Here is a 16,416-nt window from a genome sequence, read left to right on the forward strand (position 1 = left end):
TTTGTATTTCCTCGACAGCTGTAAGTAAACTACGCGTGAAGAGTCAGACTCCACAAGAAAACTCACTATTCCCAGCGAAGACCAAGATTACTGTCGATCGAGCGAACATGCGCATCTGGCAACTCCTCGAACAGTACAGTCAGCTGGCCTTGAAAGTCATCAAACAAATGGGACTTTTTGCCAAGGTAAGTCTGGAACGATGTTATCATTCAACAAAAATGTCATCAAGGGACTTTGTGTCATGATCAGTGTACCTGTAAGTTTGGATGGGTTTTGGTTTTTATTGGATTTAGCATTCTATGAACAGCTAAGGTCATCTAAGTACATGCCGAGATCCATGTTTGTGTAGGTTGAAGGCTCATACCCATTGGAGGGTCATATTTTTGTGTGTGTGCATGTGGACATTAAGGCAACTATTGGCTCCTTGCATTAGCATGCATCAGATGCCAACTTTAATTTAGAGTGCTACTTCATTGAAATACCATGCCGGGGGCACCCAGCTGTATATTGTATTCCACCTGGTCACATTATACTGACAATGAGTTTACCATTTGTTGCCTTAACCAAAAATGCTGAATCTTAAGTAGGGAATAATAAGTACTATTTTCGTCTCGCTGCCACGAAGTGGAAGCGAGACTTATCATTGTGAAATAAACACTTTTTTTTAAACGAACGTACAGTGATTCACATTAATTAGGTGGTACTTTTCTAGTGACGGCATCAACATTAAGTTTTTGTGTTTAAGTAATTTGTTTCACTGAAAGTGCTAGACCAACCTAACTTGGACCATAGATGCATCTTAGGTAGTACATCTCAAGTTCTCAACCCATGCATCATATGCTGGATGTGGCCTTCCTTTCATGGTCCATTGACTTTGTCAGCATCTCCATCACCATTAAGTTTTTGCATTTAAGTTAGTGTCTCTAAAATGTGCATTGATGGTCAAAGCGGGGCATTGGTGAGACATGTTAACCTGAATGGCTTGTCAAGGGATTTAGTAGGTCTGGTACAGCACAGTCACATTGTAAAGAAAAGCATCTAACAATGGAGGCTGTCTAGGTCATCTTGGTTCAATCTATTAAATGAAAAGATTAATCATCAAACAAGTAGGAGAGGTAATATTGTAAGAGTATTAACCCTATCACCCCTAGGTAACTTGAGTAGACTTGACCATACATTCATCTGGATGAGTCCATGATATTCTACAGCAGCGACAGGGTTAATTATTCCTCGAATGATAGTTATATTTAAAGACAAGTCAAAAAGTTGTCAACAGAGTTTGTTTTGTGTAGAATTAACACGAGTCCGATTTGTGAACACTTCAAAAAATTCATTTGAAGTTTTCAACATTAGACATCAATTTTCTAGCACCGTTTTGATTAACAACTGAGAGGTACAGGCTTCAGAGGCATTTTGTTGTTTTATGCATAAGAATCATATTTTGACGGAGAATATATTTTATAAAAAGCTGTCATTTAACAGTATCGGTAAAGGTAATTGGTGGGAAATTGTTGTTATTTGTACCAGTATAATAATAATTGTGGTTTTATGGAGGGGGGACATATATTGTTTTCTAAAAAATTTGAGAATCGTTATTCTATTTTTACTCTCTTCATACATGAAGCTTGGAGTGACTCCAAATTTTAGAATGAATCAAATCATGTGTTGATGTGTTTACATTTGTTATTTAAATGTTTTTATTTTAGATCGAAAGGAAAAGCACAGATCCCAAACCAAGTAAGTCATTTAGATACTTATTAATACTATGTATGTATTCTGCAGTGAAAATGTTTTAAAAGTTTTTCAAAAGATATTTTCAACCATAGCAGATTAAATCATGATTTTAGTACCATATTGAATAGGTATATGATATAAATAGAAATTTTATATCATTTAGATGTTTTTGAGGTTCAAGGAAATTGTATTTAGCACCTGTCACACCAGATTTTGTCACATCAGATATTTCAGCTCATTTAATACAAGATCTGGTCATTGTTTTCAGTAAACATTTTTTTAAATTAAACCGATAGGATGACATGAAGTGAAGATTTCCGAAATTACCTAGTACCAGGGTTATAGGCATAAGAGTAGACTGAAAGCCTACATCCTTGATACTCCAGGGGTTATGCTCGCTTTATGGCACTGTAGATATGTTGACCTGTATATCTTTGAAAATGTGTTAATCTAGGGCCTCTTTTCTTGTCATAGCTGTGGAAACCATAGCTCAAAGGTCAAATCAACCCTTTTTTATATATAAAGATTTCGGATATAAGTCCTTTATGTAAAATTGAAAAAAAATAAAAATTGATGGGACCTAACTTTTAGCTAGTGGGTTCCCCTGGCTATTTTTTCAGGGCAGCTGACTGTATGTGAATTGTTCAAATACATAATTATAGTTATTGAAGCCTAAAAATAAATAATCTTTCTACAATATTTTTTTTTATTATCTTTTGTAAAACCTTTTTTAGTTGTGCAGTTATTTGAACATATAAAAAGTCTGCTTTTGTAGTCATTGTAGTTGTTGTGTTTTTTCATAACAGGTAATGTGTTTGCCTGTATATCGGATCACAAAATCCCGGTTCCGACGGAAGTGGAGGAAAAGATGACATCTCAGTCACTACTCTGTTCTATCTGTGGTATCTCCACCAACCACTATGAGTTACAAACGGTAGTGTATGCTACAACCCTGTTGTGAAGGTTCTTGTAGCACAACCGGTGAACTTTTTATGTGCAATGTTTCAATAACTTTATGTAATAACTATTTTTTAACAACAATTATGATACAAGTTCAATCGACTTATAGTTATTAGCCTGGATGTTAGATATATAATGAGCAGGGGTCTTAATGTGGAAGAAAACAGGAGAAAAAAGGGGGCTGGTATCAGAAGGCAATAAGCATTTTATAATCAATTTAAGACGTCTTAAATGGAAGAATTTTTACACAATTTTTGCAGAGGGTACAAAGAAAAATAACAACTAGTTTTCTGGCCTCTTCACAAATGATGTTCCCTCCGGATACAGACAAAGTCACACAGAGTGGAAACCTCCTCAGTTTCCTTCCAGGAAGCGAGAGCTCTCATGTCCTCTTCAAGACCATCATGGACCCTTACGAACAGAACTCATGGAAAATTACTTTTCTTGAGGGAAAACCATCCAACATTTCTATATCCTTATTGTAAGCTATAGGTTTAAATTGAAATGGTGATTTGAAAACCATTCAATGTATTTTTTTTTTTTTTATAAGCAAGGTTTCTTTTGCAGTGTACTTAACCCTTTCACCACTGTAGACTATAATGGACTCATCCAGATCAATGCATGGTAGAGTCTACTAAAGTTACATAGGGGTGAAAGGGTTAAACAATATTGTTCAGGCAAACTGCCCTGTAGTTTTAGATTATTACAAAATTGTTGATATGGGAGTAAGATTTCCTCTGAGAGTGTATGAATCTGTTGTCATTATTACATTGATGGCAGTGTTGGGAATTAGAAGATGAATTGTAATTGATTATCGGAAGACCTTTAATGAGTGATTATCAATTAAAGTTGCAAAAAATCAACTTTTGTAATATCTTTTCAAACATGTGTAATATTGAAGTATAGTGTTAGAATATGTAATGAAATTTTGAAATGTAAAATCAAGCGTTATCCAATTTTATACACTTCAACTTCTCACTTTTGGTTTAAAATTTATAAGAAATCTATTAACCCTTTCACCACTGTAGACCATACTGGTATCATCCATATCAATGTATGGTAGAGTCTACTGAAGTTACATAGGGGTGAAAGGGTTAATGAATATGTTGTGTACTTCATAACCATTGGCAAAGTTTTATTTTAGGCGGATGATCAGTAGAAATTTACAGAAAAATTATCAAAAATTGGAATAACACTAATCGATGGAATATTTTCCTAAACTTTTAGGCTAGGAGGAGAGGGAGAGATGTTCTATAACTTAGACCTGAACGCGAAGGAGTTTGTTGCCGGCAATGGAACAGAAAAAAAGGTGCTGATGAAAGTCCCCCCTGTGGAGCTCGGAGACACGCTGGTCCTCCAGTTGAGCCCTGGTCCCGTTCTCCAGGGAAAGCCGGAATACTCCTTCAGTCTCATTATCCAGGAACAGCTTATCATGACTTTCAGTGTTCCGGCCAAAAAGATAAAAGTCCGGATCACAGGAAGGCATGTTGCGGATTCAACTAGTACAGTGATGGTACATGGACTTCTACCTGTGGTAAGTGTCTTCTGTCCTGAGGTTACTTTCGACTATGTTGCAACAATTAACTCATTCACCCCTGAAATTTCATCATGAACTATACCAACCTTTGAATTGGAAGAGTTCAAAAGTGTTTTCAAGGGTGAATGAGTTAAACAAATGATACATAGATACAAAGATATGTAGATTTTATTCTGACAAAATTAGGATGTTATACAATCCTTTGACAGTCAGCTCTGAAATAAAAGATTATAAAATAAAAACAATTTTCAGAAGTTGCGTTGTTTAGATTTTATTTTTTTCTTTAAAACTGCATTCCTGCATTTGGTTTTGCCAGTGTTCATCTAATTTATACTCAAATTGTTTTACTGTGCTTGAATTTACAACATAATTAGATGGAAAATTGTTCCATAAATTCACAGTTCTCTATGTATTACATTGTAAACGACTTGTATCATGTCGCCAGGGGATCTTTTATATGCTAGTGTTAGTATTTTCTCTAATCGCTCCATATTGGATAAATCTTTTAGGCCAGGTACCAGCTTTGTTGCTCCACGTTGAACATTTTCACGGAGAGAACAAACTCCCGAATCTAGGTTTCTGTAACTGTATTGATACTGCCCGTGTCTGTTGTATGACCGTACCTATTATCTACGTCATAATATAAACTAAACCTTGAAAAAAGTATTTCAGGGGGAAAAATTGTTGTTTAACTCATTCACCCGTGAAGACACATTTTAACTCTTCCAGTTCAAAGGCTGGAATAGTTCATAATGAAATTTCATGAGTTAAAAGTGTCCTGATGAAGTCGCGCACCAAGAGGCGAAACTAGTGAAAAATTGTAAAAAAATGTTCTACAAACAACATGCAGGCATCTAGTTTTTTGACATATTTTTCAGATGCATGTTTGCTATTACACTTGATCATAATTTGTTTAATATTACAAAAACCTGTTACACCAGATCAAAACGAGACTTGAACATGATTTAAACCTCAGAAGAGTACATCCTTAACTCATTCACCCCTGAAATTTTATAATGAACTATTCCAACCCTTGAATTGGAAGAGTTCAAATGCGTCTTCAGGGGTGAATGAGTTAAATCTAATTCAGGTTTACACAGACAATGTCAATAAAACCAGTGTGTCAAACCTTCAGATTTTCACAAGTATGTTATTTTGCATTAAGATGAATCTGTGAAACCAAAATGACTGTAAACATTTGCAATATTTATTATTATGAGACTGAGAGCTTAGATCAGCTTGAGAATGAAGATTCAATACTCATGCAGTCAAAGATATTTCTTGCAGAAATTTTAAAATTGTGGTGTACGAATGAAAGATGTGTGCTAGCTAAGTAATGCATACTCCTTCCATGCTACATATATAGCGATTTACAACAATTCCTAATGCCCAAAATATCAATCAAATACTAATAACATAAATGTTGATCTCACAATAGTTTTGTTAGAGAACTGTACAAAGTTTGAATTATTATGATAACTAATTTATTCATGCATTATCTTTGCAGCCTTCAAAGTCGACAGAAGTTGTTGAAGGAATGCGACTTGAAGCTTTGGACCGCTTGAATCCTTCACTTGTTTGTGTGGCATCAGTGGGTAAGTTAGCATCGTATAGAATGTACCATAGATTGACATTTCTTGTCCAGACTCCCTATATTTATTGGGACTTTTCCTCTTCAATTCAGATTCAATCTACACATGTTTTGTCATATTTTCTTAAAGAGGTTTCTAATTGGTTAATGATTTTACAGAATTTGATGATTGATTGAAAGGCAGACTCTAAGGTCGCATTCTCGTATCCCAGTTGAATCAGTTCAGGTGGTGCAGAAATATTCCACGATAAACAAACGCACTTCGACCGAACTGTAAGCAGAGCTAAAATATGGACAGTTTCGGAGTTAATAACAATATATGAAGAATAACATGTCCACTAAATTATATAACGTATCTTAAAATCTGCATGTAGATTGACCTGGTTTTAAAAAGGAAAAACACAAAGTAGCAATAGTCAGCATTTTAGTTTCGGTCAGGTACGTCTGGCCCCCTCAACCTACATGTGCCAGATAATCCTGACGTAAGCCTCAGTTCAGACCTGCGCCTGTCATTTTCTTTAAGATTCAACTGGGTGAAATTACCTTTTTTTTCATTAAGGCCCCTTTCATGTGAAAGGGGCCTTAGGGGCCTCAGTGAAAAAAAGTCTATGCAAAATGATGTTTAACCATAGACAAGATGTCATTTTGTCTGTAGTAAATATCCTACAATCACCCAGACTGAAGTTACCTGGGTATAGAAATCAGAAATTTGATAAGAGAGAGACAAAGTGATCTGAATCAAGTCTTTGAAAGTAAGAAACTTTTATAGCAGTTAAATTAAACAAAATTTGAAAATAAGTTTGTTGCACTTTTGTTGAGTGAAGTGTATGCAATGTAAAATTTGCACAGGACTTCTTGTCTTAGCGTTACACATTGGATAAATATAAACTCAACCATGTGGGCATTGTAACATTGTTTTTCATTGGTCAACAATCATGTGTTATTGGACAGTATACCACAGACATGCCTCATAAATACAGCACTGTTCCAAAGTCGACCCTCATATCTATGTCACATAGCCTTAATAGGGCCCCGTAGCGGTGATACGGGTGCCCTATAGTAATCACTCTGTCTGTCTGTCTGTCTGTCTGTCCATCCACAAATTTTGTTCCTGGCTGATAACTTTGATATTTATTGACCGATGTACATGAAACTTTGTCAAGATGTTCAGTTCACAAAAATACACATTGAGGTAAAAAGTCAAGGTCAAAGGTCAAGGTCATTAGGTTCAAAGGTCAAGGTCACATTTTACATCTTTTCACTGATAAACATTTTGTTATGACATTATGGAGCAAAGTTGATCAGAATTAAACAAGGAGTCAACTGACCAAAGGTTAAGGTCAGCGGGTCAGGGGTCAAGGTCAAATTGTGTAGCTTTTCACTGGTGAACATTTCGCTATGATTTTATGAAGCAAAATTGTTCGGAATTAAACAAAGAGACACAATGAGGTCAAAGGTCAAGGTCATTAGATTCGAAGGTCAAGGTCAAATTTTGCATCTTTTCCCTGATGAACATTTTGTTATGACATTATGAAGCAAAATTGATCAAAATTAAACAAGGAGTCAACTGACCAAAGGTCAAGGTCATCAGGTCAGAGGTCAAGGTCAAATTATGTAGCTTTTCACTGGTGAACATTTTGCTATGACATTATGAAGGAAAGTTGTTCTGAATTAAACAAAGAGACACACTGAGGTAAAAAAAAAATGAGGTCAAAGGTCAAGGTCATTAGATTCAAAGGTCAAGGTCAAATTTTGCATCTTTTCACTGATGAACATTTTGTTATGACATGATGAAGCAAAGTTGATCAGAATTAAACAAGGAGTTAACTGACCAAGGGTCAAGGTCATTGGGTCAAAGGTCATGGTTACATTTTGTATCTTTTCACTGGTGAACATTTCGCTATGACACTTTGATGCAATGTTGCTCAGAATTAAACAAGGAGTCAGTTGACCAAAGGTCACGGTCACTGGGTCAAAGGTGAAGGTTAAATTGTGTACCTTTTCCCTGATGAACATTTTGTTATGACATTATGAAGCAATGTTGTTCAGAACTTAACACAGAGTCAACTGACGTTAGGTCCAGGTTACGGGGTCCAAAGGGTCGAGGTCAAATTTTCCATCTTTTCACTGATGAACATTTTCTTATGACATGATAAAGCAGAGGTGATCAGAATTAAACAAGGAGTCAACTGACCAAAGGTCAAGGTCATTGGGTCAAAGGTCATGATTACATTTTGTATCTTTTCACTGGTGAACATTTCACTATGACACTTTGATGCAATGTTGCTCAGAATTAAACAAGGAGTCAGTTGACCGGAGGTCAAGGTCACTGGGTCAAAGGTGAAGGTTAAATTGTGTACCTTTTCCCTGATGAACATTTTGTTATGACATTACGAAGCAATGTTGTTCAGAACTTAACACAGAGTCAACTGACGTTAGGTCCAGGTTACGGGGTCCAAAGGGTCAAAGTCAAGTTTTGTATTTTTCACTGAAGAACATTTTGTTATGATATTAAGAAGCAAAGTTGGTCGGAATTAAAGAATAAGTCAACTGACCAAAGATCAGGGTCACTGGGTTAATGGTCAAGGTCATTTGGGTCCAAAGGTCAAAGACAAAGTGGATCTCTGACTTTGACCCTGCCTTTAATGGAGAAGGTATATAAGGTGAAATAAAACAAATCAAAGCTCACAGATGAGTATTGCAACGGTATTTACATTTCTGTTAGCCCAGCAAATATGGAGGTGGAAGGAAACAAGACTCACATCATAGTACATGTAAAATGTATATTTTGGTTCCTTGCGATTCTTTTTGAAGTCCAAATGTCAAACGTCAAGCTCAGCTATATGGGCAGATTGCTTCTTGATGATTATGGAGGATATATTGCCACAAGACGGGGCCCTTACTGACCTGTCAGTGTTCTAGTTTATTCTGACAATATACTGTTTGTTACATTTGACAGAGTAGAAAAAGAAGTTAAAAAGTTAACACATGTATTTGTGTGAATGGTAGAATATTATTATTTAGAAATTAAAAAAAAATGAAAATAATCGACTCAGGCCTATTGGCATTTGTGTTTTTTCAATTATAGTTACATGGTATTTATTCCACTATTAATACATGTACACATTATGGTCCTTTAAATACCCATGTAAATGTGTTGTCCTTAAATACATGTTTTGCATTACAAATCAATTAATGAGGGGATTGTATTTTGCAGGGAAAATTGATGAGACAGATGGCCGACTGTTGATCCATTTTGATGGCTGGACAAAACGTTACGACTACTGGACAGAACCGGAATCCAAGGATATACATCCGATCGGCTACATGGCTTTAAATGCAAACTCAAGCAACCATAACTACACTGTGGAACTACAAAGACCCAAAGGTAAAAGATGGAGTATTAAGGATCCTCGTACCACTTCCAAAAACTATAACAAAGGATGTACTGGAAACTGTTTGTCACCTGCATGATTATAGCTTTGATAAATCATTTCTGGAAAGAAAATCATACCTTGTGAGAGTTTTATGAAAAACTAATGAAGATAACACTTATTTAATCATGTTAATACAATATAATCAACAAGAGTGTTCTGAAGGAAAATTTAGCACTTCGGAAATATTGACAGAAACAACATTTGCTCCACAAGTTCCTTGTTACCCCTGGAAACCTTTGGACATGTTCTTTCCTGGTTTGATCCCTAATAGATGCATTGAAGAAAATAAATGACCTTATTGTGAATTTCAAATTAAGTTTACAGGTCAAGGTCACTTCTTTGAAGGTCAAGGTCACTGTTACTAATAATAGAAACATATCACAAAAAAAATGTAAGAGACACTAACTTGCTTGGGATAGGGGGCATTCCTGTATTGTATTTTCTACACTATTTCTAGCTTTATACTCATGTGTCTTAAAAGGATTTTATTAAATTCTGAGTCTTTTTTTACTCAGGGAGGGCTCAGGAATTTGAGTGGTTTGACTATCTGCAAGAAATAGGACAGCTGCCTGTTCCTTATGAGTTCTTTAACGAGGTAATTATAAACATGATGACTTGATTAACCTAACCATGGTGCTGATATATCTTGTTAACCCTTTCACCACTACAGACCATAGTGGACTTGTCCAGATCAATGCATGGATGAGTTTACTAAAGTTACTTAGGATTGAAAGGGTTAATTTCTAAAAACTTAACATCACTAGTCCTGGTGGTACCACAATAAGACAACCATAATTAAGGCATTCAACGGCCCATCTGGACAAAATTTCATACAGATCGTCTTTGTTTCATGTCTCAGTGCACTGGTCAACATAGCATTTCGACATACTAATTAAGACAGACAAATCCTGTATAAAGTAGTATCAACTTCAGCTCCTCATAATTGCATTAATAAGATACTGTATGCCAGGAAATTATCGCCACCTCAAAGTTTTGCCCTTAACTGGTAGAACCTGTTTTTGCACAATGTTAATTTCTCCCTTGAAATGTTATTCTTATGTATAGCATATGTCATGTTCTTATTTTCACTATTGTGATTTTGCCCTCATTACCTCATTACGGACGGCAAAAACACTGCAACTTAAACTGCAACGAAAATTTCCCGGTATACAGTAAATGTGACAGGTTTTATAGATCCAATTTTGAATGGAATTTTTAGGCTTTTTCTTGCATTGTTGCAATGTACATCATACAAGGTATTGACTACAGTAAATCAGTTATGATTTTGATTGTCTGTTGTTATAACAGGCCCAGTGTGAGGGAACTCAACCAGACGTTGAGAATGAAGTTCTTACGAAGCTTGGCTACGCTTCGGATGTTAGCAACCAGCAAGTGATGTCATGTGTGTCCGCCAAAGACACTGAGAGACGTAAGTAGCAAAAAGGAAGTGATGTCATGTTTTATTTCAAAAACCACTGTGAGATGTATGTAACAAACAGGATGGTCGGGTGGTACAGTGGATAGTGCACTTGCCTTTCACCAAGGCGACCAGGGTTCGATTCCCCGATCGGACCTGAAAAGTTCGAGGTCACCTGCCCGACTACGTGGGTTTTCTCTGGGTGCTCCGTTTCCAAAACTACTGTGATCCGTAAATAGGGAACAAGAAGTGATGTTTATGCGCCTGTTTTTTTCTATGAATCTTTTTTTAAGAAATAACTGCAAAAGGAAAGAACAAATGGGAAATAACAGTTTGAGAGAATTTAAAAAATATCTCAGTCTATATAAGATTGTTTGGAGCTAGTTTGTACCCCAAATTCAAGAGGTGTCAGTGATATTTTGTGCCTCTTTCCTGTGCTTCCTGTTGGGATTTTCATGAAAATTTCTTGATATTTTTATTTCCTGTAAACACCAACAAATGTCATACAACAAATTTATTTGAAGCACTGTTTGTAAAGTTTAAATTTGGAAAATGAAAAAAAACCAAACCATTTTACAGGTTTGGAGTTTGCAACCATGAAGAAGTGTACATTAACTCCGGCTGTTGTTGACTTCTTCAACAACAAATTCAAGTTTTTCTGTCTGCTGCCTGCCAACCTCAATGAAGACATGCTGATGTACCCATCACTACAGCAAATCATCAATCAGGCGGACCAGATGATCCACCTCCTGTGTCCTGGCAACAGTAAGTGATGGACAAAAGATCCACTTCCTGTGTCCTGGCATCAGTAAGTGATACACACATGATCCATTTCCTGTGTCCTGGCAACAGTAAGTGATACACAGATGATCCACTTCCTGTGTCCTTGCAACAGTAAGTGATACACACATGATCCACTTCCTGTGTCCTGGCAACAGTTAGTGATACACACATGATCCACTTCCTTTGTCCTGGCAACAGTAAGTGATACACACATGATCCACTTCCTGTGTTCTGGCAACAGTAACTGATACACACATGATCCACTTCCTGTGTCCTGGCAACAGTTAGTGATGCACACATGATCCACTTCCTATGTCCTGGCAACAGTAAGTGATACAAACATGATCCACTTTCTGTACATGTCCTGGCAACAGTAAGTGATACACAGATGATCCATTTCCTGTGTCCTGGCAACAGTAAGTGATACACAGATGATCCATTTCCTATGTGTTCTGGCAACAGTAAGTGATACACACATGATCCACTTCCTGTACATGTCCTGGCAACAGTAAGTGATACACAGATGATCCATTTCCTGTGTCCTGGCAACAGTAAGTGATACACACATGATCCACTTCCTGTGTCCTTGCAACAGTAAGTGATACACACATGATCCACTTCCTGTACATGTCCTGGCAACAGTAAGTGATACACAGATGATCCATTTCCTGTGTCCTGGCAACAGTTAGTGATACACACATGATCCACTTCCTTTGTCCTGGCAACAGTAAGTGTTACACACATGATCCACTTTCTGTGTCCTGGCAACAGTCAGTGTTACACACATGATCCACTTCCTGTGTTCTGGCAACAGTAAGTGATACACACATGATCAACTTCCTTTGTCCTGGCAACAGTAAGTGTTACACACATGATCCACTTCCTGTGTCCTGGCAACAGTAAGTGTTGGACAAATAACCCAACTCCCTGTGTCCTGATATTTTATGTACTATCAATATACACATTAATACATAATGAAGCATATCATTTTTGTGAGGAATTACAGTATTTGACTATGTTCCTGTTCTTTTATAGGAATGGAGCTGCTCCACTTTTTGGATCATCCTGGACTGAGCCTAGCCACATACAACAAGGATACTCAGTTCCAGCAAATTGCCTCCTACCTCTCCAACTGTTATATAGGGCTCCTCATACAAAAGGTACCACAGAGCATCTACATGTTATATATAGGGCTCCTAATACAAAAGGTACCACAGAGCATGTAGGTGTTATATAGTGCTCCTCATACAAAAGGTACTACAGAGCATCTACATGTTATACAGGGCTCCTCATACAAAACGGACCACAGAGCATCTACATGTTATACAGGGCTCCTCATACAAAACGGACCACAGAGCATCTACATGTGATATAGGGCTCCTCGTACAAGTGGTACCACAGAGCATCTAAGTGTTATATAGGGCCCCTCATACATAAGGTACCACAGAGCATCTAGGTTTTATATAGGGCTCCTCGTACAAGTGGTACCACAGAGCATCTAGGTTTTATATAGGGCTCCTCGTACAAAAGGTACCACAGATCATCTACATGTTATATAGGGCCCCTCAAACAAAAGGTACCACAGATCATCTAGGTGTTATATAGGGCTTCTCATACAAATGTTACCACAGAGCATCTACATGTGATATAGGGCTCCTCGTAAAAATGGTACCACAGAGCATATACATGTTATATATAGGGCTCCTAATACAAAAGGCACCACAGAACATCTACGTGTTATATAGGAGCATGGTACCACAGAACATCTACGTGTTATATATGGCTCCTCATACAAAAGGTACCACAGAGCATCTACATGTTATATATAGGGCTCCTAATACAAAAGGTACCACAGACCATCTACATGTTATATAGGGCTCCTCGTACAAATGGTACCACAGAGCATCTACATGTTATATAGGGCTCCTCATACAAAAGGTACCACAGAGCATCTACATGTTATATATAGGGCTCCTAATACAAAAGGTACCACAGACCATCTACATGTTATATAGGGCTCCTCGTACAAATGGTACCACAGAGCATCTACATGTTATATAGGGCTCCTCATACAAAAGGTACCACAGAGCATCTACGTGTTATATAGGGCTCCTCATACAAAAGGTACCACAGAGCATCTACATGTTATATAGGGCTCCTCATACAAAAGGTACCACAGAGCATCTACATGTTATATAGGGCTCCTCATACAAAAGGTACCACAGAGCATCTACATGTTATATAGGGCTCCTCATACAAAAGGTACCACAGAGCATCTACATGTTATATAGGGCTCCTCATACAAAAGGTACCACAGAGCATCTACATGTTATATAGGGCTCCTCATACAAAAGGTACCACAGAGCATCTACATGTTATATAGGGCTCCTCATACAAAAGGTACCACAGAGCATCTACATGTTATATAGGGCTCCTCATACAAAAGGTACCACAGAGCATCTACATGTTATATAGGGCTCCTCATACAAAAGGTACCACAGAGCATCTACATGTTATATAGGGCTCCTCATACAAAAGGTACCACAGAGCATCTACATGTTATATAGGGCTCCTCATACAAAAGGTACCACAGAGCATCTACATGTTATATAGGGCTCCTCATACAAAAGGTACCACAGAGCATCTACATGTTATATAGGGCTCCTCATACAAAAGGTACCACAGAGCATCTACATGTTATATAGGGCTCCTCATACAAAAGGTACCACAGAGCATCTACATGTTATATAGGGCTCCTCATACAAAAGGTACCACAGAGCATCTACATGTTATATAGGGCTCCTCATACAAAAGGTACCACAGAGCATCTACATGTTATATAGGGCTCCTCATACAAAAGGTACCACAGAGCATCTACATGTTATATAGGGCTCCTCATACAAAAGGTACCACAGAGCATCTACATGTTATATAGGGCTCCTCATACAAAAGGTACCACAGAGCATCTACATGTTATATAGGGCTCCTCATACAAAAGGTACCACAGAGCATCTACATGTTATATAGGGCTCCTCATACAAAAGGTACCACAGAGCATCTACATGTTATATAGGGCTCCTCATACAAAAGGTACCACAGAGCATCTACATGTTATATAGGGCTCCTCATACAAAAGGTACCACAGAGCATCTACATGTTATATAGGGCTCCTCATACAAAAGGTACCACAGAGCATCTACATGTTATATAGGGCTCCTCATACAAAAGGTACCACAGAGCATCTACATGTTATATAGGGCTCCTCATACAAAAGGTACCACAGAGCATCTACATGTTATATAGGGCTCCTCATACAAAAGGTACCACAGAGCATCTACATGTTATATAGGGCTCCTCATACAAAAGGTACCACAGAGCATCTACATGTTATATAGGGCTCCTCATACAAAAGGTACCACAGAGCATCTACATGTTATATAGGGCTCCTCATACAAAAGGTACCACAGAGCATCTACATGTTATATAGGGCTCCTCATACAAAAGGTACCACAGAGCATCTACATGTTATATAGGGCTCCTCATACAAAAGGTACCACAGAGCATCTACGTGTTATATAGGGCTCCTCATACAAAAGGTACCACAGAGCATCTAGGTGTTATATAGGGCTCCTAATACAAAAGGTACCACATAGCATCTATGTGTTATATAGGGCTCCTCATACAAAAGGTACCACAGAACATCTACGTGTTATATAGGGCTCCTAATACAAAAAGTACCACAGAGCATCTAGGTGTTATATAGGGCTCCTAATAAAAAAGGTACCACAGAGCATCTAGGTGTTATATAGGGCTCCTCATACAAAAGGTACCACAGAACATCTACGTGTTATTTAGGGCTCCTAATACAAAAAGTACCACAGAGAATCTAGGTTTTATATAGGGCTCCTAATAAAAAAGTTACAACAGAGCATCTAGGTGTTACATAGGGCTCCTCATACAAAAGGGACCACAGAACATCTACGTGTTATATAGGGCTGCTAATACAAAAAGTACCACAGAGCATCTAGGCGTTATATAGGGCTCCTCATACAAATGGTACCACAGAGCATCTACCTGTTATATAGGGCTCCTCATACAAAAGGTACCACAGACCATCTACGTGTCAACCACCTAGACATCGGAATTTCCTTGATCTCTTTCCTGTACTTTGATAATCCTTCAACAAGCCCAGGGCCTCTTTTCATAAATTTGTTTTCATGCTTAAACTCAGAGTCTGTGTTAAATAATATCATATCAAGGATGGAAACATTTCAGGATTCCATTTCAGTGGAAGGTAATAGACATAATTGACATTGATCACACCAGGATTAAATATAGTTTGGATGTAGATAATAAATGTTGACTTTGAAAATATAACGTAACAATCATACAGTGTGGTAATATGAATGTCATTTTTTTTTTGTATCATAGACTTATAATAAATCGTTTGACTTTTAAGGACATTTTACCAAACCCTCCGATGAAAATGATTGGTGGCATTGAGGGGACCCTCACACCCGACACGGTAAGAACATATATCATTTATTCTTAATACAATTACTTCAATTATACAGGCTTAAATTCCTTTCACTTCACTATCACAGCCATTCGCTTGGTAGTAGTCTCAACAATCTTCTTCAACAGTAACAGATAAGTCAAAAAGCTATATTTATATACATATGTTTGATATATATGCAGTTATATCAACTCTTTCACCACTGTAGACCATAATGGACTCAGCGGAGTCTACTAAAGTTGCATAGGCCGATGAAAGGGTTATAGAAGGTTTGAGAATATGGTATGTTTCTGGTTCCCTGGGACCAGGTTTTTTCTCTGGGGGAAATAGGTCTGAATTGTGTGGAATCAGAAGAACTGCTATATCCATAAAAGTTAAACTCATACTTTAATTGTTAAATGGTACGAAGATATTTTTAAGCAGAAATAGTTCAAGCTGTAA

At 37.4% G+C, this 16,416-nt stretch overlaps 1 protein-coding gene across 4 annotated transcripts in view; it reads left to right on the forward strand.

The window, feature by feature from the left end:
* Window positions 1-16,416, forward strand: part of LOC110440494 — a 91,553-nt gene that overhangs the window by 27,023 nt on the left and 48,114 nt on the right. For all 4 annotated transcript variants that reach the window (XM_021483607.1, XM_021483609.1, XM_021483608.1 and 1 more), the window contains 12 exons: window positions 19-185; window positions 1,707-1,737; window positions 2,541-2,668; window positions 2,955-3,175; window positions 3,922-4,228; window positions 5,739-5,826; window positions 9,040-9,210; window positions 9,775-9,854; window positions 10,568-10,688; window positions 11,256-11,441; window positions 12,495-12,619; window positions 15,919-15,984. In XM_021483607.1, the coding sequence (XP_021339282.1) occupies window positions 19-185; window positions 1,707-1,737; window positions 2,541-2,668; window positions 2,955-3,175; window positions 3,922-4,228; window positions 5,739-5,826; window positions 9,040-9,210; window positions 9,775-9,854; window positions 10,568-10,688; window positions 11,256-11,441; window positions 12,495-12,619; window positions 15,919-15,984 (1,691 nt within the window). The remainder of the gene's footprint in view (window positions 1-18; window positions 186-1,706; window positions 1,738-2,540; window positions 2,669-2,954; window positions 3,176-3,921; window positions 4,229-5,738; window positions 5,827-9,039; window positions 9,211-9,774; window positions 9,855-10,567; window positions 10,689-11,255; window positions 11,442-12,494; window positions 12,620-15,918; window positions 15,985-16,416) is intronic.

This window comes from Mizuhopecten yessoensis, unplaced genomic scaffold (genome assembly GCF_002113885.1).
Source record: "Mizuhopecten yessoensis strain PY_sf001 unplaced genomic scaffold, ASM211388v2 scaffold11183, whole genome shotgun sequence".
Taxonomy (NCBI): Eukaryota; Metazoa; Mollusca; class Bivalvia; order Pectinida; family Pectinidae; genus Mizuhopecten; species Mizuhopecten yessoensis.